Source organism: Rhipicephalus microplus, chromosome X, assembly GCF_043290135.1.
Source record: "Rhipicephalus microplus isolate Deutch F79 chromosome X, USDA_Rmic, whole genome shotgun sequence".
NCBI classification, from domain to species: Eukaryota; Metazoa; Arthropoda; class Arachnida; order Ixodida; family Ixodidae; genus Rhipicephalus; species Rhipicephalus microplus.
Window position 1 is genome coordinate 41,190,406 of NC_134710.1, and position 27,704 is coordinate 41,218,109.

Consider the following 27,704-nt stretch of genomic DNA (forward strand, 5'->3'; position numbering starts at 1 on the left):
GCCTGCGAGTCCGACGAACGCCGCCTCGGTGGAGGTTCGGATGGACCTCGCTGCGACAGCCAGCCCTTTTGCTGGAATAATGGTCGCCAAATCCACTGGCTGCGAGGCGTCCTGCGGCGTTGGTCGAGTCGTGCACAGCGTCTGCGACGGCTGGCCTCGTGCAGTAGCCGTGATAGAAAGGCGAGCAGAGCTTATCAGCGACGGTCGGGAGCAGGGCGCAACCGGGCTGCCTAACGACCGCAGGTCTCCGAACACCTCCAGAGTGCAAGGTGGTGTAGGGGTCGGTGACTTTTTAAGTTGTTGCCACACGCACGCACACACACCTCCGATGGTCGGGTCTCTCCAAACGCGCACCGCAAAGGAAGCGCAGAGTGTACTTTGTCCCTCTCCCCACGCTAAAGCACCAATTCACAATCCCCTCCTCCAGCGAGAAGAAAAAAAAAAAAAGAAAACAGAGAAAAAACATCAAGTAAACAACAACACTCAAATGACAATCAGCAGCAGTAACTTGGCGGAACAGACTTCTTTGCAAGCACTGGCTGTAAAGAAGTTAGCTAACTGAGACTAGACAGTAAAAATGAGGGCCTTCGGTTGCGGAAATAAGCCCGCCGTCCGGCGCTAAATCACTAAGGTGACCGCTTCCTCAGATTATACCGGTGCGTGGTCCGAATGCGGTCCGCCGCGCCGGGTGTGCGCCGTTGCTTGCGCGAAGAGCCACTGGGCGCTGGCGCAGGCTCGTCAGACCTCTACGCAAAGGCTTTCAGGTCTGCGATGTGGGCACGGCCGAGTTTTCCCGACAGCGGGTCTTCCAGCAAGTACGCGAGTGGAGTCCAAGCTTTCTCTACTCGGTACGGACCAAGCCACTTCGGAGCGAGCGAAGTTGAGAAACCCTTGCTCGCATCGCTAAGAGCGTGGTTGCGCTTCAGGACGAGGTCACCTACCTTAAATGAAAGATTGCGACGTTTTCGGTCGTACTGGGCCTTTTGCTCGGCCCTGGCCGATGCCAAACTCTGCCTCGCTCTACTGAGAGCTCGACAAAGCCTGTCCCGAAGTGTGGAACTGGTCACCAGATTTGCCAACTCCCTTCCGAATTTAAGGAAGGCAGGAGAGAAACCAGTAGAGCGACTCTCGGAGGTTCGGATTGCAAACGCGAGTTCACTCAAATGGTCTGCCCAGTCCCTTTGACTTTCGGCAAAGGCCGCCAACATCGGTTTCAGCGTACGATTGGTTCGCTCTGTCAAATTGGACTGGGGATGGTAGGGCGAAGTGGTGCAGTGATCTATTCCTAGGGAGCGGCACGTATCACCAAACACCCGAGCAGTGAAATACGAAGCATTGTCCGTGATCAATCTTTTCGGAAAGCCGAACCGACAAAACACTTCCTGTAGCCTCTCTAGCACCGCAGCGAAAACAGCTCCACCCATTTGGAAAAATGATCAACAACTACCATCAGATGTATGAACCCCTGCTTACTCCTGGGGAACGGCCCCATTAGATCGCAGGTGGCTACTTGCCACGGACGCTCACTGACAATCGGTTTCATCAAGCCGGGCGGCTTGCCACCCCTTGATTTCACCGTTTGACAGACGTGGCAGGAACGGCAATAGCGAAAAATGTCACGCTTCATGCCAAGCCAAGTCACAACCTTGCTCAGTTTCGCAAAAACTTTAGAGCCACGCAGGTGACCGGCAATGGGCTTGTCCTGAGAGGCTCGCAACAGTGCGCCTCTCAGACTTTTGGGCACAACCACTTTAAACGGGTCCACTGACTCCTCATCGGTGGCTATGTACTTCAGCAGGAGTCCATCATGGTCCAGCAAGTATGTATCCGCAGGGGACCCAGCTACACACGCCGGTTCCCGTCCCCCTGCGCCCGCCGCACTACCAGCAGCGTCTCGGCACTCCGTCTCCCTGAGACCGTCGCTAAACTCGCGACAAAACGGATCATCTTGCTGGGCCTTCAGTAACTCTTGTCTGCTGAAAGCGATTCCCATTCTCCCAAAGGGGAGCTTGGTATCGTTCCCACTCAGGACTGCAGCCATCGCCTCCGCTCGCATTGGCGTTATGGGTTCGCTTCCCTTTCGCTCCCCCTCTCGCCCGCTTCGCGGCGCGCTGCTTGCCTGGCCCGTGGAAAGGGTTTGCTCGTCGCCGCACTCACCCTTTTCTCGACTCGGCGGCTCCGCCGCCGTTTCGCCCGCGCCGCTTGCTTGCGCAAAGGCACCGCTAGCGGTTGTCGCACCGGGATCCAGGCTCCTGGTCGACACTGGAGCACGAGATAGCGCGTCAGCTACCACGTAGGAGTGTATTCACCACAAAAAGGGGTGACGATACAGGCGAGCGCCGAAGGGCGCCCGTCGATAGAGGCGGTGGCCTCTTTGTGCAACGCGGCATGCCACGGAGCAGACATGTTGCGACGAGCCCGAATCGCGCAGGCGAACTGGCTTGCTAAGACTAACCAAAGGCTTAATGAGCCTTTGATACCGCGTTGGGCGCCAGTATGGTGGCGCCGCTACTAACTTGGCTGCCAGGTTGCGTAGCAGTCAGCGGGCAAAATTCGGCAACGGCTGAGGCCGCGGTGCCGATTTGCGCTCCGGAAGCTCCACTGAGAGTCGTTTCGGAGCGCTGTGACATGGAACTGCCATGCATTCCAAAGGGAGCAGTAGTAGTCCAATTTGCCCTTGTGCACTGTTCGGGTTGGGCTATGGCCCCGGACCCAAAACACGCTACCTCTCCAGTGGGAGCTGATACGTAGCGCCTCGTGTCATCCCGACTGGGGCTTGTGACAAGCGAGGGTGCGCGATTGTGATGCTCAAGGGGGGCACTGGCCCTGTTCTCGAGCAATGCGGTATCTGCTAAAAGCGTCAGCGGACAGAACTCACGCGGAGCAGACATAACGCGGGTAAACGCGGCGAGTCTGATTCGCAAAGGCGGGCTGACTCGGCTAAGACTAATCAAAAGCTTAATGAGCCTTTGATACCGCGTTGGGCGCTAGTATGGTGGCCCCGCTACTAACTGCAGCGGACGATCACCGCGGGTTCACGCTTAGCGAGCCACAGGGCCGCTACTCCGTTCACTTGCGTGTAGCGCACCGCTCCGCGCGCGCTCAACTAATAAGGCGTTTAGCGCGGCGCGGCAATTAGACAGTGTTCTAATGCAAAAGTACACAACACTTTATTGCCTCTGGCGGCACCCCGCACAACTGTACAACGTCCGCTCCCGGGACGCGGGTAGCAAAGGCACCCGCACGCGGATGTTCACAATAAGGGGAAAACCGCGAGCACGTCGCAGCTGGCAATGGCGAGCTTTGACACGCCGGTCGGGAAAAGGTCCCTCGCGGCTATGCTGCGCACTCTCACGATGGCCAATGGGCCTGGTCGCGAGTGTTAGGGCAAACCTCGTACGCGTAGGCCTACGGCAAGTGCGGCTCGTTGTGGTACGACCACTTCAAGCACTAGGCACCGGTCTGGGCTTAGCGTACGCTACCGAAGCCAGCACTCAAGTAAACACGCCTGCCGGGGTGCCCAAGGCCACCCCAGGCAGGCTACAGACCGCGAGTCCCAAAGGGGACGCGGACGAAGAAAAACAAGTGCTTACCCGGCGCCGACCACGGAAAAGAGACCGCTCCCTCGGCGCGCGCGTACCGCGTGCCGTGCCCGCACGTGGCGCCATCTATCGCCACGTGGTGTTAACAGAGCAGAAAAGCAAAAGGGTGTGGCCGTGTGGCGGAATGCCCGCGAAATGGTCGCGGGCACGCCTCAGATCTCCACAAACTTTTTTCACTTTTTTGTTTCTCTCGCATAATGAACCCTCCCCATTTATAGGCGTTGACCTTCCTGGGGGAAAAAAAAAGGTGGGTTCAATACGCAAGTAAATACGGTATTTTTTGGAAGTTTGAATGTGAGCTTTGAATAGTAAAATTCCTGTGCGAATAAAATAGAGTAGCGAATGCTATTAGAAAATATTACAAAGCTTAAATATTTACATAACTTTAGTTTATGCAGGTGCCGGAACAACCAGTACTGCCAGAACAAAGATAGATAGATATGTGGGGTTTAACGTCCCAAAACCACCATATGATTATGAGAGACGCCGTAGTGGAGGGCTCCGGAAATTTCGACCACCTGGGGTTCTTTAACGTGCACCCAAATCTGAGCACACGGGCCTACAACATTTCCGCCTCCATCGGAAATGCAGCCTCCGCAGCCGGGATTTGAACCCGCGCCCTGCGGGTCAGCAGCCGAGTACCTTAGCCACTAGACCACCGCGGCGGGGCCTGCCAGAACAAAGGCGGCACCCTTGATAAAGAGGCGTTTCGTGACTTTACCTCTAGGGAAAGTGCTCATGTGTCACGGCACTTTGCAAAAAGCAGATCAACAGAAGTACGCCAAAATATGCACAAATTAATGAGAGTTTCGTGCTGCAGGCACTGTGACCACAGAAAAAGATTATCACAAGTGACCATTGGCCAGAATGGTCGCTGGTGCCAATATTTCTCTGTCATGGCTGTACATCTTTGATGCGACCAGCTGGCGCATTCAAACTGATGAGTGAGCAAACATGTTTCGTGACATGCACTATTGTAGCTACTTGTCAAAGCCCAAACAGTATATATCTTCCACGTCCTCCCTTCCCTCTCTGTATAGCTTTCAATGCGCTCGTCTGGATGAAAGAAAAAAAAAAACTTGACTCTTTCGATACCACGCCTATCGAAGTCGATCATCAGTGATCGACTCTTTAGGATCATCGATTCTCGCACGTTAAATTTGTTTCTTGTGCAGCCAGCACTTTCTAGTAGTTATTCCAGACACTGAACTTTCAGAATCAATTTTAATTTGCCCGTTTCGGCAACACAGTGATTTTTGACAGACCTTTGCGTGAACCAATCTGCGTGTATTGTTGGAAAAGTGCACTAGGCTGGCGAACTTGACAAAAGTGTGTGCACCTCGTGATTATGGTACAGTAACATCAAAGTTCTGTAATGAAAAGAACCTTTGCAAGCCAAATATCAAACTAAAGAGTTAGCTTTGCAATTTAACTATGCTGAGCAGCAATGATAGCCAGAAATTTATGCCATATCTTCAATAGAAAGCTGTTCCCATGAGTCAAGAAAAATTTGTTCTACAAAAAATATTTGTGAAGATCCGCCACGTGCTTTAAGTGCTGAGGTGGCCTTCTATGACAGTTTCCAGCAGCTTTGGTTTTGCTTGCATTGTTATATTAGATACAGGGTCGCATTTCGTGTCACTAGTCACTCCTATGATGCCGTCGTCACGCGCGCATGGGTGCGCATCAGCACTGAAAAACACATGCGCTGCCCGAAACTGTATTCAACCTCACCTGAATTGAGTGACGACGAGCTTAGAGTTCGAAGATGACAGCACCTTAGCTTCAAGTTTTATGGCGATGTTTTGCGTAAGCCTGATACATCCACAGCCGTTCATGGGTTTGTTTTGTTTACATCCTCAAGTAGGTTCCTCCACCACAAGTGCGTATAGTTTCTGACCTTTGCGCACAATCTTATAGCTACTCTGGTTACGTGCTTGGTCTACACTTCGCTGGGGTGCAGTGTGCTGGCGCTGTCTGCAGAGCTTCTCCTAACTAGACGGCTCCTGGTGCACATCTTGGCCCTGACTAAGAAACAGTCAAAATGTTTTAGAGCTCCGCTGATACTGTCCTTTCTTTAATATGATATGCACAAAAATAATAAAAAAACACACACGCATGGATGCACATATTGGAACGCCAACCTATGCGGTGTAAGGTGGCTCATGGAAAGTAGTGACGCTAAATGAAGTAGCGAAGTTCATTGGGCACCTCATTTATAGAAGGATTATTCACATCATGGGCATTCATCTACCTCTACTGCAACACCAGGAGACTGTTATCACAACACAACAAAAATTTACTGAGAAAAAGTGTACAAGTGCACTTGTGTCTCACAAAAAACCATGCAATGCTTCATCGCAGGGCACGAGCAACGAAGCAGCACCTCGGTTCTGATTTTTTTTGTCTATGTGAAGAGAAACATTTTTGTACAACATTTTTTTTTATGCTATTCCTTGGGTCATTTATCTACAAAACGTATATTTTGAATTTTCTTTGTTTTGATTATTTTTGCCCATATAGTGTTTTTATTGCACTGTTTACCAGCTTGTGACCAAAAATTCTACACTTTTCACTTTTTTATTCATTCTAAAATATTTTTGTTGCTCTACAACATACACTTTTTGGAAAGAGAATTTTATAGTGCAAAGTTTAGAATGCTGCAATGCATGCTGGAGTACTTTTACAATTTGCAAAAACGATATTATCGAGATGAAAAACAACCATTTTTGCGCAGTAATGAAAAAGTTGAGCACGAAACAAATTCTTGTGACTCTGCTAGTTCTTAACAAATGCAAAAAATGTTTGTGCCAATCAATTTGCGAGGCATTAAACTTCAATACAGAGACAGTTTAATGATTACTTGAAAAGATATTTGGACACCTTCAAATAATAATATACAACTGACAAAGGCCCAAACTGCATATGTTGGTAAGCTACAGGACTTGGTGATGAAAGAGCATGCTTAATTTAACACAGAAAATGTGGCCTAGTACCGTTAGTTCCTGATCAAACTTCTTCTGCTGCTGTTCCCTGGCGAACTCCTCCTTCATGTCCAAGTCTTGGAACTGCTTGTTTTCCATCTTCTGGAGCATCTTTAGCTCCCTTAATTCTTGCTTCCTGAAAATTGCAAAGAAAGGCACTCAATAATGAGTAAATATTTTTAAAACATACATAAAAACAATTTATATTCATGATATGCTGGTTCTTTATAAAAATTCATGTTCAAAATGTGATCTGCTACTATACAGCCGAACTGCACTGTTACGTTCCTGACTGTTGCATTTTCCTGGCTGTTAAGTCGTTTTCCATCTGTCCCGGCATAGCTCCCATAGGATCAAATGTATTCTCGTATGATATGTCATGAAATGTGCTCCAAGCCCGTTCAGTGACCACAGAGGAGGGCGGCCATGTTGACTTTGCTCGCGGCTTCGTTTGGTTTGACCGTAAAATGAGCGCATTAGAGACGCAAGTGACAGGTATTTTCGGTTGCTGCCAACAAAAGCACAGCCTTTAAGTATCGTACTGCAAAGATGGTGTCTATGATGTAACTGCTCACCAGAATAAGGCCTTTGATGCTGGTGTTTGCCGCAGCAGCTGGAGCTGGTCAAGCCAGCGATAAGACTCGTCCCGTTGGTCTATTAAGTGTGCTCTTATTTTTTTTTCATGCCTACAACAATTGAGTTCACAAAGAATCCCATACATTGATTAAAATTTCTATAGATGACATCGTTCCCAGCTCCGGCTTTCCATACCTTGACTAGATCAGGGGAGAGAGCGCCAATGAGTGTACTAGTGACAATTTAGGCATGGGTAGAGCAGGAGTAGTTTTTTTTCGATGATAGCTTTTGGGAGTACTTTCACTTGCGCGACGTTTTGACTGTCTACTAGAAATTGCGGTTGTGCGACAATATGTAAACAGTGCTACATTATAGCTCGGAGATGCCGATACACCTAGCGACAATCTCGCAAAGGTATCGCCACTTGTGATTGCTAGCCGGGTGTCGGCAGTGATGGCACTATATTCATTAAAAGGATGTGACACTGCAAGTGCTCTAAAATGTTTTCATGCTGCACGGGCATGAGTGCACGCACTGATACAAAATTCTCCACCCCTAAATATTTGTTAATTTTTTCTGTTCCTCGGCTCTTGCATTTTCTGGCTACTTACCCTTACTTCATCTGGTCCCTTGAAAAATGTATCAGTAGGGTTCTGACGAACTAAGGAAAGTGAATTCCCAAAATAGCTTCGAGGATAGAATTCTTTCAAGTGGGTATTAGCACTGTTTGATCATTCGCAGAAATTGTATATTGTTTTGGTCTATCTAAAGATACCCATAAAAGTTCGTTAGATAGCCGGAGAAGATTTAGCATTCTTAACGAGCAAACACGAATCAGGTAAGTACAAACAATTCGAACCAGTCGTCCACTTTTCTGTTTGCAGAGTAATTGTTTCGAAATGCTCCATGTGCAACAGCCATAATTTAATTCGCGCTTTGCTGGCGTCGGCAGCATTGTGATAGGAGAAGTGTGCGTGTGTCGTGTGATGTCGTGGAAAAGCAGACATGGACATAGCAAACAAATTCTTCAGGCAGAAGTGTGGTGGAAAAACTAGCGCGAAGATTAAGACAACGAGGGGCGGCGACAGAAGGGGGAGAGGAGAGTGCGTGGAGTGTAGTCGCACGTGGTTGGCAAGGTGGCGTTGGTTCGGACAGCAGCGAGGAAGACAGTTTTATGGTCGTGGTAGTGGTTTTGTCCCGAGTGCCTGGCAAAGACGAAGGGTCGGAGCAGCTTGCTTAACTTGGCCTCAAGCGTCGACGGCCTCTGGTCCACGCGTTCGAGGAGAAAGAAGTCTGGGTGGCTTCGTCAACTTCAGTCTTTGGCACCCACCTGCTCCGTCGGCGCATCTACTTTAGTGTTGCCCAGCTCTTCACCGAACTCCTGCGGAGCGACATCCTAGAATTATATCGCGCCTATGCAAATGTGCCTCGCAAACGTTCCAAGCACTCGCCGGTCAGACATTCTCGTGTTGAGACTCAGCTTGGGCTTGTGTGTTGCTACTGGAGTTTTGTTTTCATGGTATAACGTGTTGTGTCCTCATATAATGTCCTTGTTGTGCGTTTTTTTTTGTACGTGTCTTCATAAAGTGAAAAAAAAAAAAAGAAAACAGCCTCGCCATTTTTATTAGACGCGTTGCTGTCCCCGACACAATATGCTCTCATCAGTCTATCTATTCTGAAGAACCTCATTACAAGCACTTATCACAAGATGCCAATGTGGTATTGTTGATTGGCTCGTGGTTAAGGAGTTTATGGCACGTCCCGAACGCATTGACGAGAGCTTGGCCGTGCACCAAAATACCTGATAAGTTTACTAGGAGGCACTGAAATTATTTTGGCTGTGGCTGTGGTGATCTGACTGCTTCAGCAGGATAAAAACACAACGAATTTATCTTTTCAGATGATTTTGTGGTCCCAAGGTAGTCCATGAAATCGGACATTGAACATATTGCAACAGCGACTTTTTGCTCACTTCAACTAGGCTCGCACTGTGTTATACGCAGAGTCCACCCCAACCTCGCTTTCAATAAAAGAACCACAAGTACTTAGTTTTGTTTCTGAAAGCAAGAAAATACCCTTTGATGCAGGCCTCGTGCACACACTGAATTTTAAGGAAATGAGCAGGATGTAGCAGCCAGGGCAATTTGGCACAGTTTGGAGCAATGGTAGCATCACGGCATGTTATAAATAAAGATGGGCATATTTGTCATGACCTAACTCACCTGCACAATATATACATTTTTTAAAATTGAAACAAGGCCTGCGCAAATGCCATTTTTATTTTGTTTAAGAGAAGTGGAAACAACGTTCAATAGTAGTAGGATTTATCTTTTAATAGAATACACGTGATAACCTGTAAAACATGTTAGGTTTTAATATTTTCTATACTTAGAGTATATCAGCCGATATAACAAGCTTCTAAACATCAAAAATGATTAATCAATGTGAGGTTAATATGTTGATTTAGGTTTGAAGTGGGGCTTCGTGGCAATGTGAATTTTCAATAAATAGGTGTTTTCACTGCTTAGCACCCTTTCACAGCAGCGAAACCACCTTTACAGGGGTTACAAGTGGACTAATACACATTTATTACAGTTAAACCTACTTATTCCGAACCTCCATATAACAAACAATTGATGATTGATTTGTGGGGTTCAACATCCCAGAACCACCATATCATTATGAGACACACCGTAGTGGAAGGCTCCGGAGATTTCGACCACCTGGGGTTCTTTAACGTGCACCCAAACCTGAGCACACAGGCTTAAAACTTTTCCGCCTCTATAGGAAATGCAGCCGCCGCATTGCAGCTGCAGCTGCAATGCGGCGGCTGCATTTTCAGCAGCTGCACAGGATGTTACTATGTATACAATTCAAGCTGCTCCAGACATCACAAGGTGCTGTTTTTTGATTGATTGATTGATATGTGGGGTTTAACGTCCGAAAACCACCATATGATTATGAGAGACGCCGTAGTGGAGGGCTCCGGAAATTTTGACCACCTGGGGTTCTTTAACGTGCACCCAAATCTGAGCACATGGGCCTACGACATTTCCGCCTCTATCGGAAATGCAGTCGCCGCAGCCGTGATTTGAACCCGCGACCTGCGGGTCAGCAGCCGAGTACCTTAGCCACTAGACCACCGTGGCGGGGCTCCATATAACAAAGTCTTTCTATTCCCCACCCTTACCCCATAAAAGCTCATGTATTTGCGACCTCTAAGCCACAAAGTAACAGCGGGAGACATTCTTCATATAACGAATTTTTGCCAGGGAAAATCAGGAATGTTGCCACAGATTTTGTCATTCTGGCACGACCATGCATCCTTTTCCGCGGTTGTCCTGCCACCGCCAAAGCACAAGGTGTTCTCGTAGCCTCGATGACTTCCACTTAAGAGCAAGCGCTTGTTATTGTGCACAGGTGTGCACAAGGTGAGCCACTGCCTCACGAGCCGGCGTTGTCGCCGTTCTTGCCGCCACGGGTGCATGCGCGGATGTCCACGAGCCCCCTCCGGTCAAACAAACATAACAAAACAAAATACAGAGAAAAACTAATTTTGCGTTGGCAGTGCCCCGCTTTTAGTTGGGGTTACATGTGAGGCCGCGCTGCATATGGAGGGCGCTTTACCAAATAGAAGGAGTGGGACAGGGCACATAGATTTGGGAGCAGTCCTGGGAACAGGCAGAAGTGTTTTTTTGTGGCAGGCTTGGAATAGCCAAAAAATGTTTTGGAGCAGGCTTAGAGTAGCCACAAGGGCCTTTTTGAGCAAGTTCAGAGCAGTAAGAGCATTCACAACAGATTTAGCCTTGTTCAAAACACTTTAATTGTGAAGCATCATTTGTTCAATGTTGCATTTTTCAAACACTCAGCTAAATTGTGCAATATCCTCATTATTATAAAAAAAATTATATGGACACTCCAGATGGGTTTAAATGCAAATGCATCTTTTAGTCGAGCTATGTCAGGCGTCCATCAGGATCCATCCACCGCCCTCTCCCATAGCAACAGCTGCGGAAGCTTGCATTTATCCTCGCCCTCAGCAACCGGAGCATGTGGTGCGAGAGTGTAGGAGAGGGTAGGTACATTGCTTCGCTGCTCCTTCTCTCTCCTCCATGCACACCACTTTCCCATCTGCTCGCGCCTCACTCTTGACCGTTCACTGGCTGGGCACCTCTCAAGAACATCCTGAAATGTGTGCTTGAGACCCCATTGTGAAACGCCAACGCCTAGACGAGAATGCTGTTTGTTTTGTTCACTTCATAGTATTTTTTAACCGTGCACGCTAGCTATTGAAGCAGGAAACGCTTACCGCGTTTATCACGACAGAAAAATGCCACGTGCGGCGAACGGCGCTATTGGCTGCATGGCGTAAAAAAAAAAAAAAGAAAACATTATTCTTCTAACACTGGGTTCTACGTGCAAAACGCAGTTATGGACATTATGAAATGCATTCGAACTTACTCACGATTCTCTTTGGGGAGGTAGGAGCATTTTTTTTTTTTTGCTGTTGCTGTGATCTGTATAAAGTCCAAATTGATAACATACCCTCACGCATCGTATGCTCTATTCGCTGGTAAAAGTGCACAAGCAGGGGCGACAAACGCGGATGAAGCAGAGATAAAACCATTTGGCCCATCGCATCCGATACCCCATAACATCCTATTCCCCTGCCAGGGAGACCCGAGGTCGAATCTGAGAGGAAGCACTTCCACCTGTCTTCGAAGAACACAAAAAAAAAAAAGAAAGGGAGGAAGGAGCCAGGTGTCGCTCGATCAAGAACTATGAACTTTGCCTCTAAGGGTGTGGCTTTGATCGCTGGCGTGCACGCAAGCTCGGCAGCCATCAGTGGGCGACTCGCATACACTTGTATGTGCTACATTCTCATCACGAATAGACTGTATGAAAGGTGTTCTCCTTGAAGGGGCCGTATTCTCATACACCAGCGTTTTGCAGTTACGTGAGATCGCATCCAAAAGTGCTAGCTGCAAGCCTCATTTCATACGACGTTAAAATTTTGCTGTTATCGCACTCATTATTTTACCCTTGTGGTGCAATAGCGACTTTTTAGATGGGAAACAGCTCTTAGACTAGCCTGTGTAACGCTGTCCCGTATGTACGTTTGAACACCTTGGCCGCACGTGTTGGAGCGGTGCCAAGTATGGGCAAATCACAGCTGCGCGTTGATGTCACTGCCTCCTTCACCCGCAGGAGCTGCGGGCCCCTCCGCCCACTCGCACCACACTTCTCTCTGGCTTCACCCTCTCCTCTACCTCGGGTGGAAATACTAGACAGATTTAGTGGCGCATCCCCAGCAGCCATCCAGATGCAGCCTGCCGGCCATTTGCAATGGGAGGCTGCATTTGTACGGCTGCTGCAGACGCGTAACTAGATCTGTCTACTTGTTTACGAAACTTACACAAAACCCAACTCACCTCCTATGTCTTTGCATTTCGAACAAACGTTTATTGGAGAAAACGCTACACCGAGTTTTGCTTCAAACCGTTCTTCTAGCACCCGCGTCGATGCCCGTTTCAACGGGGTCAACGCCCTGTGCACCGCTGCCGCTTCACATACCATCAGGGTCCCCTTGGAGGAGATGGTCCATAATTTTTAATTATGTACAGCCGCCCATGTTATTTTCTAACCTGAACGTGTGAGCGTCAGCCGCCGACTCGATAAGTGCGAGCACAGCGGCCAAATGAAATGAGAATACGTGCATACGCTCGATGAGCAGTGATGTGCACTAGTCTTTCCTAGGCTGTTTCGGGAACCTGACACTACCTTCGAGCACTGTTACTGCCTTCCTTCGTTTCTTTTTCAAACATTGCCATCATGTTAAAAAAAACAACATAGGTTCAACAGAATAGTGAAGCAATAAAAGGATAGCAAGAAAATGTAAAGCTGGCTGCCAACTCTTTAAATCTGATATCATGTAACCTTACAAAACACTGGTGTAAGAGAATACGGCCGTGCCAGGGAGAAATGCTCTTCTCGCAGTCTCTTCACATTGATAGTGTAGCACGTAGAAGGGTTCACAAGCTTTTGCCCTGATGCCTGCCGTGATGGCACGCATGTAGCTACCGCGACCATGCCCTTAGGGTCAAAGTTCACGGCTGCTTCTGGAGCGATCACAGCCTGTACGAAATGTGACCGTTTCGATGAAACCAAGAAGACAAAGTTTCAGCCTTGTTTCTGGGCACGGCGCTTCATGGCTTTCGCACTTTGTGGCTAAATTCTGGTGCTACAGCGCAGTATGGCGCTGATAGGCAAGTTTAGCGCAGCAGGTGTGGTTGGGCACAGGATGACAGCAGGTAAGCCAGTTTGGCCCACAATGGGGCAGCTGTTCCACCCCTGCGAATGGTTTCTCGTAGTATCCGTGTCGGTCGCTTTTCGTTTTACATGCCGTTCACGCATGCATGATTTCACAGCGAGTACATGATGTGGCCCCTGACGACGTTCAGCTCTCCGCTTTTTTTTCTTTTATTTAATGCAGACAACCGTGTCGTCACTATACCGAGGGGACGTCAGATTAGGCACTGATGGAAACTCTCAGAGGCTACGATGACGACGGATCTTCGGAAGTCAATCACTTTGTAATGCGCTTCCACCTTCCTTGTGCCACGCCACTAGCTTGCAGGACTGTAACCTTCGCGATTAGTTGATTAGCTCTGGCACCAACATGGCAGTGCTTCGACTGCAATGCAATGACTGCATTAACAACAAATTGTAATGTTCTACAAAGTAAGGCTGGCAGCCAAGCCTTTCGGATCCTATATCGTGCAACTCCTACAAAATTCTGGCGTAAGCAAATACGATTGCTCCGGGAGGAAGTGCTCTTTTCACACAGTCTCTTCACTTTGAAAGTGCACTGACGGGTGGTTTCCTTTCTGTTTGAGCATTCCACCGCAGTTCTAACATGCAGGGGGATGTTATCGTATGGGCCCTCCGGGCGATAGAGATGGGCCTGCTCATTTGATCCTTGCTTCAGCAGCACTCGCGCACTTTTACCCGCTCGTGAAAGTAACAATGCACTGGGACATATTATCAATTTAGACTTGTTACGGAACATGGTAGCGATAGCAAAAGCCCGCCGAGAGTGTCTATACAATTACTATCGCAATAATAACATAATCTTTTACTGCTAAATTAGTGTTTTGGGTTAGCTCTGCCTTCAGTTCCCCTTTTGTCTATTTTGTGTGTTTATTTTTCAAATTGTCATACAAAACCTGCACGTGATGAAATCCTCTTTATAACCAATTTTTCCAGGATTTTGTCAATTTCGTTATATCCAGGTTTAACTGTAATTTATTTCAAATTATTCAAATAGTTCAAAATTGTCAATTATTTAAATTTGAATCCATGTGAATTCAAATACCGTAATCGGGGTTCGTACAGGTTTCCAAGACAAAAATTCAAGGATATTCAAGGACTTTCCAGGACCTGTTGCAAGTTTTTCAAAGACTCAAAGCGGCTTGCGAAGTTGGAATTTTTCTCTAAAATGTTCAAAGATGACCAATTTTATTGCACTTACAATATATAGATACACATTTATAAAAAAAGAGCGTAGTCTTAATAACTTCTCGCACCCTCTCCATAGAGAGAGGGCACGATGTCATGCCGGAAAGTTACGCGCTGATGGGCCTCAACGCACATGTGCAGTCAGGCCTTAAAGGGGTCGTGCCACAATATTTGTGGCTTGCGCGCTCCCTTCCTGCAAGCTTTAATTAGAGCGCCAATAAACACGATACACGCCCCAGATTCATTTAATTGTCGCTGTATAATTTGTTGCCTTTTTGATATGGATAACTTTCAGTTCATGTTTGGGGGGACTGAGTTGTGCAGGTACATAGCAGTGTAGCTGACTTAGTCACGTGATCACAAAGCTTTGCACGCGTCATGCTGAGTATTGTCAGCTATCGCACACATGTGCCACACAAGCACCTGCAGAACAAACTCGCCATTACTTGCAGCAGCCGTGATACTTTGCCAGTATGAATGGGGCGGAAGCCCAGAGGTGATGATGATGATATATGTTGTTTAATGGCGCAAGGGCCATTGATGGCCAAAGAGCGCCAGGAAATGATATCGGATGAGAGCAATGGTTATGGTAAATGGCTGTAAAAGGGCCCAAAATTCTGCGCTGTAAAGATGCATAAGGCATATATTTATTAAAATAATGAGAGTGAAGTGAAGCATGCCTGGCGAGAATGAGTCTTTAGTTATCATGACATTATAAAATATGAGCGTTATATTAACACCGATTTCTCGCCAGCGCCCTTGGTCCCAATGGCCGGGAGACAGGTGCTCTTTTGGATGTAGCATCCGCAGCAGCAGCCTCCTTTCAGAGGCCGTGCTACCGATCACTTGAGTAGATAACATGGAAAGTATTTACTTCCTTTATGAATGAATTCAATGCATTATATTTAAAAAGAGGTTCACGACCAATAAACGTAGCTGGGTGAAGGGGTATGGTGTTCCTTGTACGCTAGTGGAAAATGTTTTTTCCGGTAAGCCTCTAGCTCAGAGCATTCAAGGAGTATGTGGAGTACGGTAAGTGGAAGGCCACATCTGCGACAGCTGGGTGGGTCACCACCGGACAAAAGGTGTGTGTGTCCTATTCTAAGCTGACAGAGACTGACCTCTGTACGGCGTGTTTTCGACATGGGTGGCCAGTTATTGAGGTATGGTTTAATCAAGTGTAACTTGTTATGAGTTTGTAGATCCCATAACTTCTGACAGTAAGCCCTGAGCTTTTTTTGTATGGTTGGTTTTAGGTCCATTATAGGGACAGCAACTGAAGAGTTAGCAGTGCTTCCGGTAATTGACCTGGTGAGCTGGTCGGCCAACACATTTTCTTCGATCTCGCGGTGTCCTGGCACCCAGCACACGACGATATGTTGCTTGGAAGCATAGGCCGCACAGAGTATTGAATAAAGGGATATAATTATAGGGTTTCTGTGTTTTTTTAGATTTTTCAACGCTTTTACGACACTCAGGGAGTCTGTGTATATAACTACCCTTGGCGAATTCAATTCTTTGATGTGTTTAACGGCTACAAATAACGCGTAAGCTTCGGCTGTAAAAATGCTTGTGTTGGTGAACAGAACGCCGGCATCCGAGAAGGATGGGCCGATCACCGTATAGGACACGCCAGTATGGGACTTGGATGCATCAGTATAATATTCTGGACAGTCGTATTTATGTTGCAGCTCTAAGAAATACATCTGAATGTGTATGGGGGAGGCATGCTTTGTGACAGCTACGAAAGATGTGTCACAGTCTATAACCTGCCACTGCCCTGGCGGGAGCCGCAGAGCAGGGGGGCTGAGGTGGTATTCAAGCAGTGGGACATCTGTTTCTTCAGCTAGGTCTCTAACACGCGAGAAAGGGCGTGCCATTGTGGGCCGATTGCAAAAAAGTTGAGAGCTGGACAGGTCGTTGATAGTGGAATATGCGGGTTGCTCACTGTTCGCATTTACTTTAAGGAAATATATGAAGGAAGAATATGTTCTTTGCAGATGGAGTGACCACTCGTCCGATTCCACATAAAGGCTTTCAACTGGGCTTGTTTCTAAAGGCGCCTGTGGACAGGCAGATGCCTTGATGATGAACAGGGTCCAACATTTTCAGAACGCTTGGCGTGGCAGAGTGATAGACTATTGCCCCATACTCAAGGCGTGAGCGTATAAGGCTTCTATACAGATTCATGAGGCACTTTCTGTCACTGCCCCATGTTGTTCGTGACAGCACCTTTAGGATATTCATTGTATTCAAGCATTTATTTTTAATATGTTTTATGTGCGGTACAAAGGTTAACTTCGCATCTAAAATTATACCTAGGGACTCATGTTCTGTGTTTACGGGTAGACGCTCACCCTTAACGACCACTTCAGGGTCAGGGTGCAAGTCTCTTTTTCTAGAAAAAAGGACACAGGTGCTTTTCTGTGGGTTCAGTTTGAACCCGTTTTCATCAGCCCATTTGGATACCTTGTTAAGGGCAAGCTGAACCTGTCGCTCACAGATCCCAAGAGAACACGATTTAAAACCTATCTGCACATCGTCGACATATGTTGAATAAAAGATATTACGTGGGATGTACAGACGGAGAGAATTCATTTTTATAATAAAGAGCGTACAGCTGAGCACCCCACCCTGTGGCACTCCGGTTTCCTGTACAAATGTTCGGGACAGAACATTGCTCACTCTAACGCGGAATGTACGATCAGACAGATAGCTTTCAATGACACTGAACATATTACCGTGTATACCTATGTGTGAAAGGTCTCTCGATATTCCAAATCTCCACGTAGTATCGTAGGCCTTCTCCATGTCGAGGAACACAGATAAGAAAAACTGATTATGAACAAAAGCCTCACGTATGTGTGCCTCGATACGTATAAGATGGTCGGTGGTAGATCGGCCCTCTCTAAACCCGCATTGGTATGGGTCGAGCAATTTGTTTCTAAGTAGTGGAGTAAGCGCCAATTGATCATTTTTTCAAATAGTTTGCAGAGGCAGCTTGTTAACGCTATAGGTCTGTAACTTGATACAGTAGAGGGATCCTTCCCCTGCTTCAAAATTGGAATTATAACAGTCTCCTTCCAGGAGGAGGGGATCACACCTGAAAACCATATGCGATTATAAAGAGAGAGGAGGGTTTCTTTAGTTTCGGAGGGTAGTTCCTTCAGCATCGCGTACATTACATTGTCAGAACCTGGGGTAGATGTATTACAGCAGCAGAGTGCTGTTCGCAGTTCTGTTAAGCAGAATGGTTCATTATATGCCTCATTTCTTGTGGATTTTCTTTCTAACTTTTGTTTTTCTATTCGTGCCTTGTAATTCTGAAAGGATTCGGAGTAGTGTGAGGAGCTCGATATGTGTTCGAAATGTGTGCCAAGAAAGTTGTCTTGACCCTCCAAGCTTTCCCCGAGGCTATTTACTAGTGGAAGGCAATACGTTTGTTGGCCCTTAATTTTCTTTACCTTATTCCACACTTTTCCCTCATCTGTGTATGAGTTGATACTCGATATAAACTTTGTCCAGCTCTCTCGTCTAGCTTGTTGACGCGTTCTCCTTGCCTGCAATTTGACCCACTTGAAATTTTCCAGGTTTTCAGCTGTAGGGGAATCGCGAAGCAACGCCCATGCTTTGTTCTGAGTGGTCCGTGGTTTCCTGCATGCGTCGTTCCACCATAGGGCTCGCCGTTTAGAAGACATACCGCTCGTTTTGGCAATACATTTAGATGCGGCATCAAGTATAAAAGCTGTAAAATACGTGACAGCGTCATCAATGGTCAGCGCAGACAGCTCAGTCCATGTCATATGTGTAAGAGTGCTATACCCTTCCCAATCAGCTGAGTCAATCTTCCATCGAGGAACCTGCGGGGGTAGTTGATCTTTGTTCGGCGCACTCAGGATGATTGGGAAGTGGTCACTCCCATAAGGGTTTTTAAGAATGTTCCACTTAAAAACAGGTAAAAGGGACGGTGATGAAATGCTAAGATCTATGGAGGAGTACGTGTTGTTTGCAAGGCTAAAATACGTAGGCTCCTTTATATTTAAAAGACAAACTAGAAGAGAAAAGAAGCTGCTCAATGAGACGTCCTCGCGCATCACAGTGAGCATCACCCCACAGGACATTGTGTGCATTAAAATCACCTAGAACCAGAAACGGCTCTGGGACTTCATCTATTAATGATTCTAGATCACGTCTGTGTAGCTGTTGATGCGGTGGTATGTACACAGAACATATGGTAATGAGTTTATTAAAAAGTACAGCTCGAATGGCCACTGCCTCAAGGGCCGTTTGGAGCTTCAAACGCTGGCATGCTATACTTCGATCAGCTATAATGGCCACACCGCCAGATGGTACGACAGCATCCTCCCGGTCTTTTCGGAAAATAATATATTGCTGTAGGAAGTTCTTGTGCTTAGGAATTAAGTGCGCTTCTTGTACACATAGCACTTTCGCGTTGAACTTACTCAGAAGTTTCTGGACGTCGTTTAAATTTCTAAGTATTCCCTTCACGATCCACTGTATGATGTTGTCCATAGTGGAAGAAAAAAAAAGGAAGAAGTGCTGTGTGCAGAAAAGACGGAGATTAGCTCATTTTACAGGGCCTTTGTCGGGCCCTGTAATTGGCGTTCTGTCTTTTTTGGGGCGGTCGAGAGAAGGTCGCCGCTCCTTCGGCGCTTCCTGCGCCGTTTGGCTTGAACTGGTGTCCATAGCCTCTTGCGAGGCACTGGATGCCCGCTCTGCAGAGTGATCTGTGCGTCGCTTAGACTTCGCCTCGATCGACGAAGTCTTTGTCCCCACCGAGCTGGGGGCCGATAAAGCCCCCTTGGCCTCGTGATTGCCCTGGCTGCTGCCAGAGCTTGTAGAGGTCACTGGTATGGACAGGCTGAATGTGGGCAAGGCAGTGCTGGCTGCTCCCGCCGTAGGGGCTTGTGGCATTGACCTCGGCACGCTAGGCGAGGTCCGGGCAAATGCCAAGGGCCTTTGTGGTGCCGCCCCTCGTTGCACCACTTCGGCGAAAGGTGTTTTTAGTGCCAATGTTAACGACATCCGTTGTCTTGCTTCCCTGAATGTGATATTTTCTTTTAGTTTTATAGTTATTATTTTTTTCTTTTTTCCAGGCTGGGCATGCTCTGGAGTATGCGGGGTGACTACCTTCGCAGTTAGCACAGAGGACCTCACCATGACTACATTCATCAGCATTGTGGCCGGTTGTGCCACACTTAGCACAGATCAGCTGCCCTCGGCAGCTCTGGGATGCTTGACCAAATCGCTGGCATTTGAAACAACACCTCGGGTTTGGAATGAAGGGTCGGACATGGAGTTTTATATAGCCAGTTTCGAGAGTCTCAGGTAAAGTGGTTGAGTTGAAGGTGAGTATTAAGTGCTTTGTTGCTATTTCGTTGATGTTGCGTCTGATTTTGATGCGCTGGACATGTATTATACCTTGGTCCTTCCATCCATCAAGAAGCTCTTCTTCACTCAGTGTCATCAAATCTTCGTCCGATACCACGCCCTTCACTGTATTCATGGTACGATGTGCGCTCACAGAGACGGGGATGTTACCAAAGGCTACAAGGTGCGAGAGTTTATTGTACTGTTCCTTGTCCTTTAATTCGAGAAGCAGATCTCCACTTGCCATCTTTGTAGCCTTATAACCAGTTCCAATGGTCTCTCTCAAGCACTTGGCCACAAGGAAGGGTGAGATTGCTCTAGCTTTTGTAGATGATTGTTCGCAGTGGAGGACATGATATTTTGGGAAAGTTTCTCTGTTTTTGGGCCAAAGTAGTGAAGTTGCGTCGGTGCGTACCCTTTTCGAGGCACGATCAGTTAGAGAGGGGGTCGAGGATCCCATGGGAAAATGTGTATTTTTCGGTAACAGCGCCTACCACCCACCACGGAGTCCAACAAGGGGACGTGGCAGAGCATGTGGGCACGTCTGCGCAACGCCAGCAGTACGCAGTTACTATAACCCAATACGGTTTACCCTAGTTTGGATAGCCACACAAGGTTAACCCTTGCCGCCAGGAAAAACAGAAGTAAATTGAAGAGAGGAGAGAATAGGAAAGATTGAAAGTGAGAGGGAAAGACGAAGATGAAGAGAGGGAGAGACAGGAAAAGGCGACTGCCGGTTTCCCCTGGATGGGTCAGCCCAGGGGTGCCGTCTACGTGAAGCCGGGGCCAAAGGGGTGGGTTGCTGCCACTGGGGGGCCCTAAAGGTCCAATCACCCAGCATTGGCTCAACCCCCAGGATCCCCTTTTCCCCGGACACGGCAAAGCCACGCACGGCTAGGCGTGGGAGGGAGTCAAAACTCCCCCGTTAGCTCGGGTCCGTGGTGTCGCTACACACCAAACGCCTACTCGCGCAGGCGCCCCTGCGGGGGAAGCCCAGAGGTCACTCAGCTGACTACAGATCTGGTGTGACATCCCTAGGACTTTTGTTGCCCTTCCTGTAGAGCTAAGTCAGTGTTGGGGGTGCTCGCAGTAGGTCTCAATTAGGAGAATGAGCATTTAGGTACACTTGGGAAGTGACTTAAAACATATTCTTAAACACACACGGTGCTTGCTATAGCCTTGAAATTTGATGGAATCATTCCATCAAGAGTGTCAGCTTGTGAACAGTTGACACTCGTGGCACGTTGCTCAACAACTAAAAAGTAACAACTGGGACAGTGGTTAATTTACACTCATCCTGTGGATACATGTGTGTTCTTCTCTAGCATCATTCTTGCTTTCTTTAAGCAGAACGCTTCCAGTGTCGAGCTATGACAGTCGTTCATTAGCACTCCTATGAGCTTTCATTTCGTGCGTCCTTTGCCCTTGGGCGGTGCATTGCATGTATGAGGTTGCTTGCCCTTCTTTGTGTGACATTCGAATTTCTTGCTATCACATTCACTGTGTCACCCTCACCAGAAACAACTTTTTTTTCACATGCACCTTTGCAAAGTGGGATCATGTGCACCCACGACGCATTACTGCTTCAGAAATCTGGAGTTAGACAGGTTCACACACTGATGTACCACATTTAAAAGGTTGCGATATCGATATGAAAGTGCACTGCTCAGGACATTCCAAGGATCTTCAAGCATGGCAAAAAATGCCAGGACTTTCAAGGGCCTTGGAAATGCATTTTTGAAATTCAAGGGTTTTCAATGATTTCAAGGACCTGTACGAACCCCGAGTAATATTTGCCCAATATTTGAAGCATTTAAATATTCACACAAGCTAATATATTTCCATTCGTTGATATTCTACTAAACATGTCTTGGTCTGGAGAGCATTTTATATTCTGATTGATAGCTCTCACCATGCTGTCAACCATGGTGAAAGCTACCTATTGTGTTTGCCAATCAAATGCTATAGAATCAAATGCTATACCCCTAGAAATTCACGCTGTAAGCATAAATTTCTCAAATAAATTTATCGCTAGCTAGTATGCCCTTGAAAATGATTGGTAATGTTCAAGAGGGAATCAATTTGGATGTTTGGAAAATTGGGAGCCATTTCACAATTCAAAGCGTCTGGCTGGCCTATTCTTGTTGCCAAAGTACGACAATATTAGTAATTTAAACGGTGTATAACAGATGAATGAAGAGTTCTCCTGCATGACTTGCGCTTCAGGTGCATTAGTGTAATGACAGTAAAGCTTCAATACAGACTTGAGATAAGTACTACTACACTGAGTCAATTACTACTTTACCCACAACAAAATCGAGTGATAAACACGTATTTCGATGTGCCAAAAGGGTGCTGCTATATACAGAGTAGACCAGCTATAACATAACCGCTTATAGTGAAGAATCGGTTACAATGCGGTCTTTTTCGACTCCCGTTCACCCTCCCATAGAACCCCATGCATACGCATGCCAATTATTGTGCAGTCCCCCAAGATGAAAGACCGTTTATAAAGAAGGTGCAGGAAAATTGTTGGGACAAACGCGGTAGTGGATATGTGTCATAAAGGAGGCATAGTAGGTGCCCTGCTGCGGAGAGAAAGACAAGGTTGTTTCGGAGGAGGAGGGTACACATAGTGAATAAAGTGCGGAAAAAAAAAAGAAGACCGCGGCACACTGCTCGTGCCCGTTGAGTATGGAAGGAGGGTGGCTGGGTGGTTGCCTCGGCGACGGATAAGCCTTTGTATCAGTGTCGACGTGACTACAGTGCATTAGCGCCACTAGCGTGACTCTGGCCGTGCCCAACTCAACTTGGCACGTGCGATCCCGTACTTATCAACTGCGCTTAACAGTTTCCTATTAGGAAAAGCATCGTCGTTATCGAGTTTGCCACAAATATCGCGTTTGCTAACTTGCCTGTAAATTTAAAACCTCTTCCGGCTTTATGACCTGAGCTTTGGCCTTTGCTGCCAGAGCACTGTCTTGTGTAAGATTGGCAGGTTTTCGTTGTTGATCTCCCGGGCACGAACGCGAACTTCGTATCACGCACGCTGTTCTTGGTTTAGTGATTGAGTGCGATCTTTTCTGCACCAGATCTTCATGTCTTGCACAAACTTCCCACAACAGCATAACGAACGGCACGCTCGGCCAAAGCGGTGTTCGTTGTGTTTCTGTAGAGGTCGCGTGCTATCTAAGTTGCGGTTCGGCAAAGAATCAACGAAACTCTGCGGTGGCTGTACTTGACGTAAAGGGATATATATCGTTAATGAAAACGAGGATAGCATGTGTAACGCTTGAATGGTGGTTCGCGATTCGATTGCGACGTCTTGAAATCGGGTGCGCGTCCATGAAATCAAATGCTTCGTGCCTTTCAGTGCGTGAAATTCCAAACGTGGTTCGACATAGTTGCTGTGTCATGCACATAATCGAGGTGGTTCGAGAGGTGGTCGGTGAATTTCCGCAATTCTGCTTTCTTTTGTTAGACCCCCCCGCACCCCCTTTCGATTTAATTTCGGAGGCAACGCATGTCTTTGGGGGTGAAACCTTTTTTTTTTTAACATTCGTGAATTGAAATGGTTGTAAGCACCACGCATCCCATGTTTAGACTTTCAGACACGCAATAGTGTATGCTCAACATGTTGCGCAAGTGCGGCCCTTGAAAATGGTTGTTTTGGTTCTAGTGCGGTGTCGCTTATAGTGCGGATATTCGCGACTCATGTTATAAGCGGTCTAAACTGTACTGGGTGATGCAGACAATTAAGATAAAATAGAAAGCTTACCCATTTCATGAAAACAAAAGTGGTGGTGGGAACTAGTTGCTTAAGGAGGGACACTGTACTTGAGACGAAATGTCAGATATTTTCATGCGTTTGTGATTGAGTTTTTGATGCTGATTTCAAAAATGCAATTACTGTTCCTCTAAACCAATTAGTTTTTGAGATATCCTAAAATTAACTATTGTTTGCCGGTATAATGAGACAGAAAATTTGTATTGCAGAGCTACCATTGGCACATGCCTGTATACTAATGAACATAAGCTACACAACGATAGGAGTGCTTTTTTTGATTTGATAACTTTAGGAAGGTCTGTTCCACCTTGCACTTAAGTGTTGCAGACACGCCTACTTTACACCCCAATTTCTGGCAAAAATTAAATTTTTGAAGATCTTAATCAAACATTCACACCTACCATTGTGTAGGTGTGAATAAGATTTAGGTACATGTCACAACAAAAATGAAAGTCCTAGCTGCTCTGGAGGCAGAGATATATTTTAGACAAGTTTGCAACTGCAGCAAAATGTGAATTCTGAGAAATCATGCAAAAACACAACAAGTCCATTTTGGGCAGACAGTAGCATAGAAAAGCTGTTTATTTACAATGATTTGCAAATTCAGCTTTCTCAGTAGGCACCAGGCATATAGTCCTTCTGTTTTGCGTCACCTAAATGGCGTTTTTTTTTCAATGCCCGCTGCATGTTTTCGGCAGAGACACACTTGCGAGCTGATGCGGTCGCCTTGGGCTCGTCTGCCAACTATGCCGCTTACCAGTTCGGTGAAACCTATGTGCGACGAATGTGCGCGCGTAATCCGCTATTCGTCCTATAATAAAGCAGTTTTCCGGCTTGTCCAGATTGAGTTGTTGATGTGGCAGACCGAACTCGTGCACTTGCTCATCAATTTCAAGGCTCCAAGAGCAGCAAGGTGTTAGTTTCTTTTTCATGTAAGATTGCCACATTTTAGAGTGCAGGCCGCGGTGCAATATGTCATCGTTGTGGACGCGTCGTTACAAGCACTCTACCTGTTGCCAGAAGCCTTCATTGCGCGGGCGGCGAACACGTTCACCGTAAACGGATTGGTTTCCTGCTGCTTGCCGACGTGCGACGAACTCCGCTCTGGCGACCCGTCATGCAGTTCATGTCAGACGGGGGGAACCCGCGGCATCGGCGCGTTTAGCGATAAGACTACATTTCCATTCCATCGTAGCAAAGATTGCTATCTCTCGTAGTTTCACTTCTGCTTTTTTACTTGCTGTCCTGTAACTGTTGAAGCTCCAAAACACTGCCGCTTTCAGCGACGTTCTCGACAACCGACGGGCTCGTATGTGAGTTAGGCCTTCACCGGTGACTCGGCGACTGCCATTGAACGCCGTGAGTTTGCTATCCTCTCTCGCCTGAGTGATAGCGGGACTCTTTCTGAAGTTCACAGCGAACGAACGATCGCCACATCCGCTTCACAAATTAGTGCGGCGAGGAACTTCTTAACTGCGGCAGGCCGTCGACAGAACCATGACAAAATGGCACATGTCCGTGCGCGTCACGATGAGAAAGCAGATGTCGGAAACGCCACTTGGCCAATCGGGTGCCTAGGTTTTGTCACGTGCCCCAAGCAGCCAATAGAATCGCGCGGTGGTGCTTCTCGATGACGCGTTTTTGCTGAAAAACCAATGAGCAAGGCGAGCCACTGGTGGCAGGAAATTGAAGATGAAAAACAACTCTTCCAAACAAAACCAAGATGACCACGATAACTCGTGTGTAACGGCAACGGTTCGGCGTGAAAAAGCGCGACTTTAGCGTCTATTTGAGCTCAGGTTCATCTCACAGGGGTGTTATAAGTTCATTTTGTGCAATAAATAATGACGCGAGAAGCTTGAAACTTCTCAGATAAGTGTAAAAATAGTTGCAGATTCCGAAAATGTTTCGGCCTTTTAAGACCCGTGTCCCCCCTTAACTCTTTCCTAACCTCACCGGTACGCCTCGATCTTAAGTAAGCAGCGTTTTTAAGAACCTATTTAGAAAAAAAAAATTGGCCCCGCATCTGCGTGTTAATCTGCAAATGTCGTGGAAAGATGATAGTCTTGCGCGTGGAGAGAGTGAACAAAACATTTATTTGATGTTCTGCGCAATAAAATCGGTGAATGGTATTCTGGAGGCGCTGTGCTAAAATGCCTCGAGCGTGCAGCGGAGGCGAACGAGTGCATCAAGTCACGTCACACGTGAGACATAAGCGCCATCTGGCAATTTTCTTGGAAAATGAAGCGTGTGGCTTTGAGACAGGTGTGCGCGCCCTTCTCAGAGGTGATAAGGTGTAGAACGCAAGGCAACGGGTAAGTGTCACCACCGTCTCGTCTTAGCAAAGCGTTGTAAACGCCTTTTCGTGCAAGCGTTGCATGGTAAGCTCAACGTAATAGGTGCTACAGTCCTCAAAAATACTTATGTTAGCCTTTTCTAGTAAAAGATGCACATGCAGAATATATACATGTTGTTATGGTGCCCCAGACATGCGCAATAATTGCTTTTTAATTGACAATTGCACAAACATGAACACTAAATTTTGAGCAACATTGGTGGGCGCTGCGGATGGGGTCGACCGTTTAAGGTACCTGATGCGGTTAAGAATAGACAAACAGACAAATGTACAGACAGACAAAAATTTTTGCGTCGAAGGTCCCCAAGAAAGACTATCGTCTTTAAAAAAGTGTCACAATTTGTCACGCCATATTAGTACACAAACTTTAGTTGTATTTACTTCACAATCCTTCACGTGGCAGAGATTTTTAAAGTGCACTTGAGCAGTACAATGAACTTTACGTCTTGAACAGCTTAGCAAGTAAAACAGGCTTGCCGACTTGAGCTATGAAAGAACCCAAACAAAAACTAGAAAAATTCTGAGGGTGTAGACGCAAAAGCCAGGATATGACTATGACGCATGCTATAGCGGGGGACTCCAGATAAATTTTGAGATGCTGGGACTGAGTTTAATTGAAGTACACAGGCATTTTTTACATTGCGCATCCAACAACATGTGGTCACCACCACCAGAAAATTAAACTGTGCACTTGTGCTTTGCGGTGTAACGCTATGGCAGCTAAGCTTTGCGGTGTAACGATATGGCAGTTAAACTACCATACCAGGTGAGGAACATTAATGAAATACTAGTACAGACAAAAGGTTAGGCACAGCACGACATGCCTGATGCTCAGGTGCATACCAAAACTTGCCTGAGAAAATGGTAATCTTTGGCTTGTTTGTCTTCATCAAGGTCTCCATAGATGACTTTGCTGGTAGTGGTTGTCATAACAACTCCGTCAATTACAAACTTGCGTGTCCGCTTGAGTGTTTTGGGCCGTACAGCAGCGTTCTGAGTCATAAGGGCCTTCTTGCGAATAGCAGGTACATTATTAGCACTACGTTCCTGAAAAAAAGAAAAGAAAATATAAACAATTACAGATTTATTTTTTTACATAGACTTTAAACGTGTGCTAATAGTAAATATTAGGTTCGAATAGAATTCGTATAGTATATACAGTGTATGTTCATGACAATGGACCCGCGTACAACATACTTTCGCATACAACGGACCATTATTCAGCCTAAGGTTAATCTGTATCATAAGTGAAAGTCAAGTTCGCTTTTAATGGATTATGATACAATGTACTATCGACTACAGTGGACAAAATTTGTGGCATTTTTCTGCAAAATTGGGCGCATAAACTACTTTTGCTGTGTTGACGCGGGCTGAAAACAGACTTGACTACGCCATTCTGCGCACTAATGCCATGATAATTTTGAATTGCGGCTGGCAACACTGGTGGCTTCCGGCCAAGTACACGCAGGTCATGTTGATGGTTTACGTAT

General features: G+C 46.7%; 1 protein-coding gene across 3 annotated transcripts in view; it reads right to left on the bottom strand.

Moving 5' to 3' along the window:
* Window positions 1–27,704, bottom strand: part of Slik (Sterile20-like kinase) — a 127,809-nt gene that overhangs the window by 33,176 nt on the left and 66,929 nt on the right. For 2 of the 3 annotated variants that reach the window (XM_037426854.2, XM_037426853.2), the window contains exons 13-14: window positions 27,068–27,261; window positions 6,599–6,722 (exon numbers count right to left, since the gene is read on the bottom strand). In XM_037426854.2, coding sequence (XP_037282751.2) covers window positions 6,599–6,722; window positions 27,068–27,261 — 318 coding nt within the window. Of the gene's footprint in view, window positions 1–6,598; window positions 6,723–27,063; window positions 27,262–27,704 lie in introns of all 3 variants that reach the window. The other variant, XM_075876285.1, reaches the window with a different exon arrangement.